Below are 14,211 nucleotides of genomic sequence, written 5' to 3' on the forward strand. Positions count from 1 at the left end.
CATGGATTCAAGTAACACTTATTAATCTGAGGATATTAGACACCAAAGAAAATCAACAAATAATTAGAGCAAAAGCAGTGATTATCATTGATAAGAGTCATCCACAAAGCATATAAGAAAATAAAAGTACTGCACCATGAGCAAAAAGACAACAAAAAATATCCCACTCGAGTCACTCATTATACACTAAGCTAGGAAGGGTTTAGGGCTGGGAAGGACCAGGTTCTTGGTTTCTGGCCTGAAGCAGCTTCAACATGTCATGAAGAATACCTTCATTCTTCTCTTTCTCCTTTGCAAGCTCAGACCTGAGAGGATCCCAGTCAGTTTCTACTTCAGCCAGCCTCTTCTTCAGACTCTCAATCTCAGCATCCTTACCCCACTCTCCTTATCTAAGGCTCTCACTTTGCTGTTCACAGGCACCATCTTGGATGAACCAGGTTCTTTGTGAGAAGCATGGACTTCATAGTCACATGCAATAAAGGTGTTGGCTCCAAAGTGATATTTACTTGTGCTAACATCCCATTTCTTGAGGGTAACCTTGAAGTGAGAAAGCATAGCAGTGAGAATGAACTCATAGGGTATGGTATGAGTTTTAGTACCGGAGAGTACCCTATCAAGGAGTTGGATTATAAACCCCAGCCAGTTGATCTGCCTCCCACAATTCAGGTATTCCATAAGGACTAGGTCAATAAAAGTTGCAATGTGCCTCCTCTCCTGCCTGGGCAGAACAACCTTATTGACAAATTCAAAGAGCAGCTTTTGGACAGGCTTCATTTCACTCTTGTAAACAATCCTGGGTTGTAGCTCTAAGTCCCTGTTAGCAATTTTCTTGGTAATGGAAAGGGTAGGTAGGTTTTCTAGGCTTGGATATTTCAACTTCTTGTAATCATTGTACCTTTCAGCAGGTACCCCTGAGGCTGAGGTTGATTTTGTTGATTCTGTAAGCAGAAGTGTTTGGAGAGGTGATGAAAAAACTTTTGTTGTTATTGATTTTTTGATCAGAAGCTTTCTCATAACTCATAATATTCTTTTTGATGAGTTTGATCGAGCCACTGCTACCTCCACAAAAGATAACAATATCATCGGCATAAGCTAAATGGTTAATAATATGGCCTTTGTGATCCATGGTAAAAAAGGTGAACTTTTCATGGTGAATAAGGTTGTTAAGGGTTTGGAAGGAACTTCGGCTCTAATAAAGAACAAGGATGGCGATAAAGGATCACCTTGCTTAAGGCCTTGTGAAGAAGTGAAAAAACCTTTTCTGGCACCTTTGATAATGATAGAGTACCCAACTTCTGGCACCTTTAACTAGACCCTAAATAAGATCTATCCACTGTTCGGAAAAGCCGAATTTCCTCATCACAGACATGAGGAAGCTCCAAGTAATTCTGTCATAAGCTTTAGCCATGTCTAGCTTAATAATCACATTGCCTCCTCTGTTACTTTGATTGATATTCTGGATGATTTCTTGAGCAAGTAAAATATTTTATGTGATCAATCTCACTTTGACAAAGCCACTTTGATTATCAGATATGAGTTTGTCAAGCATGGGGTTAAGCCTTCTAGAAATAATCTTGGAAATAATCTTGCTCGTTAAGTTGCTCAAACTAATAGGCCTAAGCTCTAACAAATTGGTTGAAGATTCCACTTTAGGCTTAAGCTTTTCCCACTGAAGAAGTCTTGCACAAATTCTTTAATATCATCCTTGATAATATCCCAACATTTATGAAAGAAAGTGATGTTATAACCATCAGGCCCAGTAGAGTTAGAAGCACTCATATTGAAAACAACCTCGGTAATTTCTTTCATGTCTGGGATAGTAGTGAGATAAATATTATCCTTTTCTGTAATACATTGAGGGATACAATTGAGAATGTCTTGATCTCGGAATTGATGGCTGAAGTTAAACAAATTCTGGAAATGATGAATTGTAGCCTTGCCAATATTTTCATCATCTTCAACCCATCTATTTCTGTGATTCATGATTCTATGAAGTTGGAGCTTCCTTCTTCTATCTCTTATAAGACTGTGAAAATAACTAGCATTAGAATCTCTATTTTCAAACCATTTATCTTTGGATTTCTGCTTCAACAAAGCATCTTGCATTCCCATCCATTTGACATATTCAACATGGCCTTTATTTAGTGCCTCTCTATAGATATCAGTGTTGTTGTTAAGATCCTGCTTCTCATGGTGTTGCATATTTGTTTCCCAGTCTATAACCTGATCAAATACATTGCCAATCTCCTCTTTGGACCATTGAGTTAATCTTCTACTAGGAATTTTGAGCTTTTGTTGCAGTCTCCACATAGAATTCCCATGACCTTGAGTTTTTCACACCTCCTCGATCAACTTCTTAAAAGCTGGATGTTCTGTCCAGAAATTGAAAGTACTTAATCCCACTATGAGTATTATTGTGATATTTGAGCAGAATAGGCCTATGATCCGAGCCAGTACTTGCCAGATGCCTAACCATATTGTTCTGGAATAGTTAGCACCACTGATAATTAACTAAGATCCTGTCCAATCTTTTCCAAATTCTTCTTCGAGGTTCTCAATTATTACACCAAGTGAACTTGTGACCAATATACCCCAGATCCATAACCTCACATCTATCCATATAGTTGCAAAAGTCAAGGCTTTTGTACATTCTATAAGGTCGGCCTCCTTTTTTCTCATCTGGATCAGATATGACATTGAAATCACCTCCAATGCACCATGGCCAGTTAACTTGCAAATGAATATTTTCTAAGCTACTCCATAAGTCTTTCATTTCTTCTGCAGTGCATTTAGCATATAAAGTAGTTAGAAAAATATTACAATTAGCAGCCCCATTATGCATTCCGATAGTAATTTATTGATAATCATTCTCAGTCATACTGGTCTGATTGTTCCTAGACCACATGAGCCATATTTGACCATTGGTATTGGAGACACAGTGTTAAAACCCAAGGAATTTCATATACCTCTTGATCTAGTTCATGTTTTACAAAAGGTTCCATAATGACAACCAAATTGACTTTGTTGATGTTGATAAGTTTTTTAAGCCTAGGAATGGCTAGGTCTTTGATCTTAAACTTTGAATCTAACAAGCTTTAACTGAGATAACTCTTCTGGATTGTTTCTTGTTAGAACAATGTCATTTATATATACTACCACAATAGAAATTAGGTCTCCTAACTTCGTAAAGAAAAGGGAATAATCATTCATAAAAGAACTAAAACCCTTAAAGTTTAAGGCTGCCGGTAACCTTGCATACCATTATCGTGATGCCTGTCAAAGCCCATATAGAGATGTTTTGAGTCTCCAAACATGGTTTGGACTAGGTGAAGGCATTCCGTCAGGAAATTTTATGTAAACCTCTTTCTGTAGTTCACCACGCAAAAAGGCATTATTCAAAACTAGTTGTAAAATTTGCCATCCTTTCTTAACTGCCACTGTAAGTATACACCTGATTGTAGTCATTTTGACTACAGGGGAGGAGGTTTCACTAAAATCAATTTCCTCTCTTTGAATATCCTCTCTAATAACTAACCTTGCCTTCAATCTCTCTATGCTACCTCTGAATTATGCTTAACCTTGTACACCTACTTACAAGGAAGAGCCTTTCTTCTTGGTGGAAATTGAACTACATCCCAATTTTAATTGTCTTTCAAATCTTGGAATTTTGATTCCATAGCCTGCTGCCATCCTGGGTGTAAAATGACTTGTGAAAAAGAGTTAGGCTCAGTCATAGTAGAAATTAAATTCAAGACTTGTTGGTTTGTAGTGGATAGATTTGCAAACGAATATTTAGAGGTGTTGACTGATTTAGTAAAACAAGAATCCGTTAGATCAGTGAGCAAAACAACTTTGCAGACATAATCTTTCAAATACGCTGGCTTGTAGTGAGGCCTTTATGATCTTCTTAAATTTGTTGTTGTGACAGGATCGGGAAAAAAAGGAGATGCAGGTGAAGGTAATGAGTCATCAAAGAAAACAGGAGAATCAAGTAAGTCTGATGAGTTGTTTGGTGAATTTCTTGGCCTGGAAATAGGACTAGACTGTCTTTAAGGTGACAAACTTGGTTGTGAATCACTAACTTTGTCGAATTTAGGGGGTTCAGTCATATCTTGTGAATCACTTGGACTAAAAATAGGAGTTGAAGAAAACTGATTAGGATCAGAAGAATAAGTAGAGAAAGAATAGATATTTTCATGAAATTTTACATCCATTGAAACAAACATTTTCTTTCTTTGTAAGTCTAGCAACTTGTATCCTTTCTTTCCATAAGGATAACCCATAAATACACAAGCACTTGCTCTAGGCTCAAACTTTCCTCTGTTATTTGTACTTGTGTTAGCACAATATAAATAACCAAAACTTCATAGGAAAGAATAAGAGGGTGGATGAGCAAATAAGAACTCATAATGTGTTTTATTCCTTAAAATTCTTGATGGATATCTATTAATCAAGAAAGTAGATGTGAGAAGACATTCTCCCCAATATCTTATGGGTACCCTAGATTGATGCAATATAGCCTTGCTAACTTCCAAGAGATGCCTATGTTTTCTCTCCACAACCTCATTTTGTTGTGGAATATGAACACAAGAGATTTGATGAATTATTCCTTGTGCAGCAAAGAAATGAAATGAATCTTTACTGCTTCCCAACTCTAGAGCATTATCTGATCTCATAATCGTTACCTTCACATTGAATTGCCTTTCTTCCAAACTCAAAAAATATTTTAGGACAAATAATGCATTAATTTTAGTCTTTAGAAGGTAAGTCTAGGTTCCCCTACTACAATCATCAACGATAGTTAAGAAATACTTATATCTATCATGTGTAGCAATCTTGTATGGTCTCCAAGTATCAACGTGTATTAATTCTAGGACATTTTTAGATTTGATTTCACAAAGAAAAGGTAGCTTTGATTGTCTTGCTAATGGACAACTATTCCAAGTGGAATTAACATGTAAAAGACTTAATTAACTTGAACAAATATTTTTCATTGCTGGAAATGGCATATGGCCCAATTTGAGATGCCATAGCCTTACATCAGAACTGTTCTTTACAGGAATAGAAACATAACTACAAATTGAAAAATAACTAGCTTTCTTCTAAGTAGACAAAGAAATTGCATTATTTGTAAAAAAAACTTCTTGGAAGGTTGAAAAGGTGATTCTAGAAGATAAAGTCCTGATCTAGCGTCACCAAACTCCAGAGGCCTCTTTATTGAAGGGCCCTACAAGAAATATCCAGTTGAGAAAAAAATTAGAAGACAAATTAGTTATTTGCATAACTTATGGACTGGAATTAGATTAAACATGAAAGAAGAACTATTAGAACATTTTTTAAAGTAATTTCGGTGAATGTTTACACTTTCAACGTGTGTTACCTTTACTCTATATGAAGTAGGAAGATTAACAAAGAGGACTCAAATCTAAGAAATCCTTTGAATCATAACATATGTGTCATGTTGCCCCTGAATCCAATATCCAAGTTTTCTGTTTGAAAAAAATTAGTGTGGAAAATGATTTGTTCAAGATGTTATTAGCACAGTTCACAGCATTTGCTTCAGCCTCAGGTTCTTAGGTTCCAGGCTGGTTCATCTTGGATCGTTGAAGCAGATGGATGAGCTGTGTATATTGATCTTGAGTCAATTGATGAGTTGGATGTCCACCATCAAAATAGTTAGAAGTATGTCCCTGTTCTCCCGCAGTAGAAAAGACTGCATTACTCCTTGCATTTCCTTGAAACCTCTTAGGTTTAGTAAACTTGAAGTTAGTTGAAAGTCCTATTATCCTGTAGCATTTATCTACTGAATGACGTGCTTTCTTACATTGAGAACATACCAGATTGTTCTTCTTTCCCTTGAGTTCATAGTTTCCAATTTTCTGACCCAAAGTGTTTTGATTTGCAGCTAAGAAAGAGGAAGAATCCTAGAGGAATTGTGAACTTACAAAGACTTTCCTTTGCTTTTCATCCTGTATCAATAGTGAGTACACATGATTAACAGTTGGCAAAGGTGTTATCATAAGTATGATACTCTTGGTAGTAGCATAGGTGTCATTTAAACCCAAGAGAAATTGAATAAGTCTCTCATCTTGAAGTGACTTATTCATTTTTGCCTCCCGACCACAGTTGCAGGCACATGAACAATTGTGTTGAGAGCATCAAGCTCATCCCACAACCCTTTTATCTTTGTGAAGTAACCTGTTATGTCGTTTGACCCCTGTACTAAAGCATTTAACTCTTTTTGCAGGTGGTACTACTTAGCTCCATTTGATTGTCCAAATCTGTCTTCAAGCTCATTCCATATCATTAGATCTGTTCCATAACTTTAAGTCAGGAGAACCATGGGTTGGTTCACTGTGGGTTCCATCAATGAATCTCACCTTGTTCTTTGCTGAGAGTACAGTCAAAATGCATCTTCTCCAACCCCCATATACTTTTCCATCGAAGCATGAGTTCACCATATTCATGCCTGGTAAATCTGAAGCATGAAGAAAATAGGGGTGTGTGTGGTCAAGGACATTGTTAGTGTTTGCGGTGTTTGTAGATGAGACTTCTGAAGTTGATCCCATTTGAAAATTTGAGGTTCTGGTAGATTAAGAACAAGAAGATGAAAAAAGAAATCGACTAATGTGAGCAAGATCTTTTAGAACTGCTTTGATACTATGTAGAAAAATGATAGGAAAGAATAGATTGAAATTTTGAGGAATTTTCGGTGTCTTTCTCATTGATGAACAGTGTGTAATATACATGTATTTTCTATAAAGAAAAATGTAAAATCTAATACATGTGTCTCCTATTTGATTGGTCCTACACTAGCTTTCAAAGTAATTGTATATACCCAACTAATATACTTTTTACAGCTCATATACTATTTTATGTACAATATCAAATTTATTTGTTGGCCATTGTATCCCAGCTAGATGCAGTGTGATTGAATCCATCAGGTTCCAATATGATGGTCTTGATTTGTTCACGTGGCTTGCTCTTTGAATCCCACAAGTTAATCGGACAGCTCTTATTTAATCCATCATAAATTGATCTAATAGTCCAAGCTGCTCCACACATCCTAGAATCAGATTCACCATAAGATTGTACTTTCCTAATTGTTTGAACATAGTTACAATAGAGAACTTTCTCTTCTTTTGTCTATTTTCCTCTCGTATGTTGTTCTCCCAAATTCAACACTGTGTATTTCAATTCCAACACGTTCTAAATCCATTGTTCGCCTCTGCTTGGATGTTGGCCCACTTGTTTTTAAGCAATAGTTTTTGTTGGTTTTTTGTTTCATGGGCAACAATTGTAAAGAGTTATTTTTTTAATTAGATAGAAGACAAAACAGTACTATTTCCATAAAAATGTCTGATGTGCTATTAGAAGAATCGGGTTTTGTAGCTTAAAAATGAACACAAGTATTATATGCGGCTATAAATTCTACAAAACTTGGGATAATTTATACAAAGTAGATAAAAACAAACAAATAAATGTTAAGTGAAAAGGACAAGTCCATAGAAAAGGTGTTTCCTAGTACAACTTGATAGATACAGTTGTAGAGATTGTTTATAGAGAAAGGATGAACAAGCTTTCTGCATGCGCCCCATGTAATGTGGTATTCATGTATGTATATATTATCTGTGCATGTAACATAGCATGAACACTTGCACGCAATAAGCAAATAGCATATAGTACATTAATGATACAAAGGACCATTGGTTCATAAACAGTTTTGAAACAGTTTCATGTGTTGTTCACAAATCATAAAGATGGAGATATCATTGAGATATGACAGTGTTTTGTAGTACTTTCTTCCAGTAAAATTACAAAGAGAATAATAACAGTAAATTACAAGTGGCTCATAACACTAGTACTCTTAGTAGTAATAGTATTAAGATTAACTTATACTAGTATACAATAATAGTGTAATGAAGTTTTACACTATTAGTAATGTATTTTAACTCGTTTAAGTAGGTAATATCCATCTTATATTTCAAGTTTAATCTCTCTTTTATATACTTCTAATTATTTAATACAATATAATATTTTGAAAAAATTACACTGTATAAGTTTAAAAGTTAAACTTTACCCCACCCCAACCTGGTCTCGGCCTTCAAAAAAAACTTAAACTCTACTTCTAATCGAGATGGCACTTTCTCAATTCCTTCAGACTCTGTCTTGTTTTCCACTCTACCTGATATAAAGATTGATGAATCATTATATGGAGGACACCTTTTCTTCTCTTTCCTGTAATTGAACTGAGTCATTTCTTTCTTTACTTTTTACTAGTACATGAATGGCTAATGTTGGTTCTCCCAAATGAACAAAAGAATGTTGCATAATAGCCAGAACCATCAGATCTATGTACTGGTATAAAACGAAGCTCTAAGAATTTTTGAGCGTCCAAAAAAGACTACATAAGAAAGAAAAAAACATAGGAAAAAGAGAGCGGTGGAATACCTGTAAATGGGATTTAACATGCGCTAAGGTGAGATCTTTCACATCCATAAACTCAAGAACTGACTTTGGTGTTGCTCCTAAATACCCCAAAAAATGTGAAGTCATATATATTGGTTTAGCTTCATATAATCTAGTAGTATTATTTTCTCAGTTAGGAGTGAAGTTTAATTTTTTTTGTTTATTTCTTCATTATCTAAATTCACTGACCCGACTTATTCATATTCCTGGCGCATAATATCACTAAGGAGAAAGGTGCTCCCTATGAAAAGATAACAATGAATTTTAAGGACAGAAGAAGAAGAAACCTACTTTCACGGCCACCGAAAAGCTCAACGGCATGAACAAAACGCGCATAGAGAGTACTAGTCCATCGCATCCGCGGAGCTCTAGTGCTCCGTTTACACGGGAATATTGAATAAAATCTTGATCGCAAAAACCGAGCTTGGGGGTGATGATGGGACTGATAATTGGGCCTACTCGAGGCAGAAGAATTAATTGTGCTTTTATTATTGTTAATATAACAAGGCGAAGAAGGTGTAGGAAATGTTGTAACAGCAGTAGTAGAACTAACAAAGGGCTGTTGAGAAAATGGAAAAGGAGAAGAAGGGTAATTTTGAATGTCAGGACCCAAATTCATAATTGGTCCGGACTGCACCTAACGCCACCGTTATACAAGTCCACAAGTGAAACTACTAATTATTTATTCCTTTTTGACACATTTTAACAAAATTCCTTCTTTTTAGAGAATAGTTTAACTAGCTTTCATGAAACCGTGACAAGTCTTTTTGAAAGAAAATGCCAACATAATAAGTACATACTCTGCGATGATAGAAATAACGGGTATAATAGTACATAAATGTTACAAATCCCCAAAATCCGGCGTCACAAGTACATGAGCAATCTAGAGAATATAAAAGACTACTAAAACTAATGTACGAAAGTAATACACAGGAATAGTAAATAAGGTGGAAGGAGACTCTGGTACTGCGGATCGTAGCAAGGCAAGCAGCTCACCACTAAGTCTCCTTGGATAATTGGCTACGCGCCCGCGTGACCACTGGTGGATCCTGTCTCAGTACCTGCACATCAGAGCAGAAGTGTAGTGTGAGTACGAAAAATAATGCGTACCCAGTAAGTATCTAGTCTAACCTCAAAGAAGTAGTAACGATGGGTCGACTTGACACTTACTAGAGGTCAATAATAATAATATAAGTGCATAAAGTAGATTTGGTGAGAATACAACAGGTATCAATGAAACAAATAAATACAACTACAATAAATACAACAGGAGTCTGTATCACATCACTAACATATCATAACTGGTCGTGAAGGCACTAAATCAATTACCCAAACTAGAGCCCGTTTCAATTATTAAGCACGAAGTTGCCGAGTCGAACGACCCGATCCCATAAGAGTAGTGGTACTCAGTACTGCCGAGGCGAACGGCCTGATCCCATAAGAATAGTGTTACTCAGTGCTGCCGAGGCGAACAGCCCGATCCTATAAGAATAGTGTTACCATCATACTGCCGAGGCGAACGGCCCGATCCCATAAGAGTTGTGTTATCATATTGCCGAGGCGAACGGCCTGATCCCATTAGAGTAGAGAAGTTTACCTCGCTCGCGGGAGTACTTGCGAGACGAGAAGACATGGATATTTTATAGTTATTAAGTATTCCTCAATTTTCCGAAATAAGAAGGCTAAGTCGATAATTGTAACTTTAAATCCCTAGTCTCAACTCTATTCAACACGGTTAATACATATGATAAACACAACAGTACAATTAAAAGCATGATGTGGATCTAATTCTACCCGAACATATCATATAATATAGCTACGCACGGACTCTCGTCACCTCGTGCGTACGCAGCTCCCCATACAAGTAATACACAACAAAGATCTAAGGGGATGAGTTCTCTCTTACAAGGTTAGAAAAGAGACTTACCTCGTTCCCAAGTCGATACTGAATAATTTGAAACTAGTCAAATGTTATATAATTTAATCAATATATGCTCAAAATTCATAATTTAGCTTCTAGAGTGATAACCCAACCCAAATTGGAAGATTCTTAAAATTTACCCCGGGCCCATGTGCCTAGATTCCAGAAATTTTGAAGATAATTATTTTCCATAGCCCTACGAACTAAAATATATAATTTTTATTTAATTCCATAACCAATTTCGTGGTCAAATCCCATTTTTATCAAAACCCTAGGTTCTTCACAAATCCCACAAGTTTTCATAATTTTTCCATATTTAATCTACCTAAAATCTGCATAATTAACTTGAAAATGGGTGGGAGTTACTTACCTTAGGATATTGATGAGAATCACCCTCAAATATTCTCTCAAAATTGCCTAAGATCAAATGAAATGTGAGAAAAAACGGCCTAAGTCTTGGATTAAAAGGCCTCAATGCCCAGCGATTTCCGCTTTACAGACCTTGGGTCGCACTTGCGGAAAATCTATCGCAGGCGCGGTCCTCACCAAGCTTGGCCAATTCTGCTTCTACGGAGAAGCATGCGCACCTGCACATCCGCTTCTGCGGAGCGGGTCCGCATCTGCGCACTCGCGCCTGCGGAGAAACGCCCACTCCTACGACCCCAAGCCTCTTTGGCCTAGCCCGCACCTGCGACCACCTTCCTCGTACCTGCAAGCTCGCAGGTGCGGTAAACCCTCCGCTTCTGCGACCACTTACCAGCCTACTCCAGGCTGCTTCTGCGGTTGATCGGCCGCTTCTATGAGGTCGCACCTGGGGCAAAATCCACGCAGATGCGAACACACTAGAACTGAAGCACCAACAGTTCCCCCATGCCCAATTCCAAGTCTAATTCCAATCCGTTTTGCATCTGGGTCCCCCGGGACCACATCCAATTACACTCAAAAATCCAACAACATAATATGGACCGGCTCGTGCGATAGAAACACCAAAATAATATCTAAAATTACGAATCGGACGCCAAAATGCATAAATTCGACATGAAACTCAAAAACTTCTAAAAACACTTCCTCGCGTCCGATTCCTATCAAATAAACTCGGAGTGACGCCAAATTTTGTGTGCAAGTCATAAATCACTATACAGAACTATTCCCTGGCTTGGAATCCCAAACGGACCCCAATAAAACCAAAACCCACTCTAAGCCTAACTTAAAGATCTTGAAAACATTCAATGCACCAACCTTTAACATTAAGCACTGAAACGCTCCCCAGTCATCCGAAACCCAATCCGAATACACGCCCAAGTCCAAAATCATCATAAAAACCTATTGGAACCGTCAAATCCCGTTTCTGAGTTCATTTACTCAAAACGCTGACTCAAGTCAAACTTAACCATTATAAGCTACAATTAAGGAACTAAGTGTTCCGATTTCAACCCGAACTCTTCCAAACCTAAACCAACCATCCCCGCAGGTCATAAAACAGTAAAAGCACATACGGGGAGTCTTAATTAGGGGAACGGGGATCTAGAAAGCAAAATGACCTATCAGGTTGTTACATTCTCCACCTCTTAAACACACTTTTATCCTCGAACGGGTCTAGAATCATACCTGGAGTGCTGAAAAGGTACGGATATATGCTCCTCATGTCCTCCTCGGCCTCCCAAGTCGCTTCCTAGGCTGGTTGACCCCTCCACAGGACCTTCACTGTAGCAATCTTCTTGGACCTCAACTGGAGAACCTGCCTATCAACAATGGCAACTGGCTCCTCTTCATAACCCAAACTCTCATCTAGTTGAACCGTGTTGTAATCTAGCACGTGTGACCTGTCGGCAAGATACCTCCGGAACATAGACACATGGAAGACCGGATGAAATCCCGATAGACTGGGAGGCAAATCAAGCTCATAAGCAACCTCCCCAACTCGCTTCAACACCTTAAATGGGCCAATAAACCTTGGGCTCAGCTTGCCCTTCTTCCCGTACCTCATGATTCCCTTCATCGGTGAAACTTTCAAGAGAAGCTTCTCACCCACCATAAATGATAATATACGCGGCTTCTGATCTGTGTAACTCTTCTGTATGAATTGTGCTGTGCGAAGTCTCTCCTGAATCAACTTTACCTTTTCCAAGGCACCCTTCACCAAATCAATTCCATATAACTTAGCATCGTCGGGCTCAAAGCATTCGATGGGCGAACGGCATAGCCGACCATATAAAGCCTCAAATGGAGCCATCTCGATATTGGACTGATAATTGTTGTTGTAAGCAAACTCGGCCAAGGGCAAGAATCTATCCCATTGACCCCCGAAATCAATGACATATGATCTGAGCTTATCCTCCAGAATTTGAACTGTCCGCTCTGACTGCCCGTCGGTTTATGGATGAAAAGCTGTGCTGAGCTCTACTCGGGCACCAAACTAACTCTGTACTGCCCTATAATAATGCGAAGTAAACTGAGGGCCTGTATATGATATGATGGAAATAGGCACACCATGCAACCGGACAATCTCCTAAATGTAAATCTGGGCTAACCTCTCTGAAGAGTAAGTAGTCACCACCGGAATAAAATGCGCCGACTTGGTCAACCTGTTAACAATGACCCAAACGGCATCAAACTTCCTCAACGTCCATGGTAACCCAATAACGAAGTCCATAGTGATGCACTCCCACTTCCATTCTGGTATAACCATCTGCTGAAGGATGCCACCTAGCTTCTAGTGCTCATACTTGACCTGCTGGCAGTTTAGATATCTCTCCACATACTCAACTATGTCCTTCTTCATTCGCCACCACCAATAATGATGCCTCAGGTCGTGATACATCTTTGTAGCCCCTGGATAAATAGAATACCGAGAACTGTGCGCCTCTTATAGTATCTTCTCCCTCAAGCCATCAACTTTAGGAACACATAGGCGACCTTGGAGCCGCAGAACACCATTCTCACCGATAGTAACCTCCTTGGCACCACCCTGTAGTACCGTCTTTATGCGAACCAACAAGTGTGGATTATCATACTGACGAGCCTTGATCCACTCAAATAATGAAGACTGAGCCACGACATATGCAAGAATCCGACTGGGCTCTGAAATATCCAACCTCATAAGTCTGTTAGCTAAGGACTAAATATCCAAATCAAAAGGTCTCTCCTCTTTCGAAATGAATGCCAAACTACCCATACTCTCGGCCTTTGTGCTCAAGTCATCCGTGACCACGTTCTCCTTACTCAGATGATAAAGGATGGTAATATCATAGTCCTTTAGTAACTCAAGACACATGCGCTGCCTCAAATTAAGATCCCTCTGCTTGAACAAATGCTGCAAGCTGCGATGATTGGTGTAAAGTTCACATGAAACCCCATAAAGATAATGCCTCAAGATTTTGAGAGCATGAACTATCACGGCCAACTCCAAATCATGCATGGGGTAATTCTTCCCGTGGGGCTTCACCTGGCGTGAAGCATATGCAATGACTCGCCCCTCCTGCATCAATACACAACCCAGGCCAATGCGTGAAGTGTCAGAATATACAGTATACATCTTTGAACCTGAAGGCAACACTAAAATTGGTGCTGTAGTCAAAGCCGCCTTGAGCTTTTGAAAGCTCGCCTCGCAATCATCGGACCATCTGAACGGAGCACCGTTCTGAGTCAATCTAGTCAAGGACACTACAATAGATGAGAAACCCTCCACGAACCGACGATAATACCCAGCTAACCCCAAGAAACTCCTGATCTCGGTCGCCACGGTAGGACGAGGCCAACCTTGGACTGCCTCAATCTTCCTGGGATCCACCTTAATGCCCTCACCTGATACAACATGCCCC

At 38.6% G+C, this 14,211-nt stretch overlaps 2 protein-coding genes and 1 long non-coding RNA gene across 4 annotated transcripts; all 3 read right to left on the bottom strand.

Annotated features, from left to right (window-relative positions):
- Positions 1–1,623: 1,623 nt before the first annotated feature.
- Positions 1,624–2,310, bottom strand: LOC108945517 (uncharacterized). The gene has a single exon (XM_018771545.1). It carries the CDS (start codon positions 2,308–2,310, stop codon positions 1,624–1,626), a length of 687 nt encoding a protein of 228 aa, XP_018627061.1.
- A 2,660-nt stretch (positions 2,311–4,970) lies between these two features.
- LOC104098432 (uncharacterized) lies at positions 4,971–9,068 on the bottom strand. 2 transcript variants are annotated; one of them, XR_011410360.1, is made up of 3 exons: positions 8,761–9,063; positions 8,452–8,528; positions 4,971–5,227 (listed from the first exon to the last, which is right to left on the bottom strand). It is a non-coding gene; the product is annotated as an uncharacterized lncRNA (long non-coding RNA). The 2 variants fall into 2 exon arrangements; XR_011410359.1 differs by lacking the exon at positions 4,971–5,227 and having other exon boundaries at positions 6,697–8,528; positions 8,761–9,068.
- Positions 9,069–12,062: 2,994 nt separating this feature from the next.
- LOC138897531 (uncharacterized) lies at positions 12,063–12,623 on the bottom strand. Its single transcript, XM_070183510.1, has 2 exons — positions 12,373–12,623; positions 12,063–12,213 (listed from the first exon to the last, which is right to left on the bottom strand). Exons 1-2 carry the CDS (start codon positions 12,621–12,623, stop codon positions 12,063–12,065), a joined length of 402 nt encoding a protein of 133 aa, XP_070039611.1.
- Between the last annotated feature and the right edge of the window lie 1,588 nt (positions 12,624–14,211).

This window comes from Nicotiana tomentosiformis, chromosome 8 (genome assembly GCF_000390325.3).
Source record: "Nicotiana tomentosiformis chromosome 8, ASM39032v3, whole genome shotgun sequence".
NCBI classification, from domain to species: Eukaryota; Viridiplantae; Streptophyta; class Magnoliopsida; order Solanales; family Solanaceae; genus Nicotiana; species Nicotiana tomentosiformis.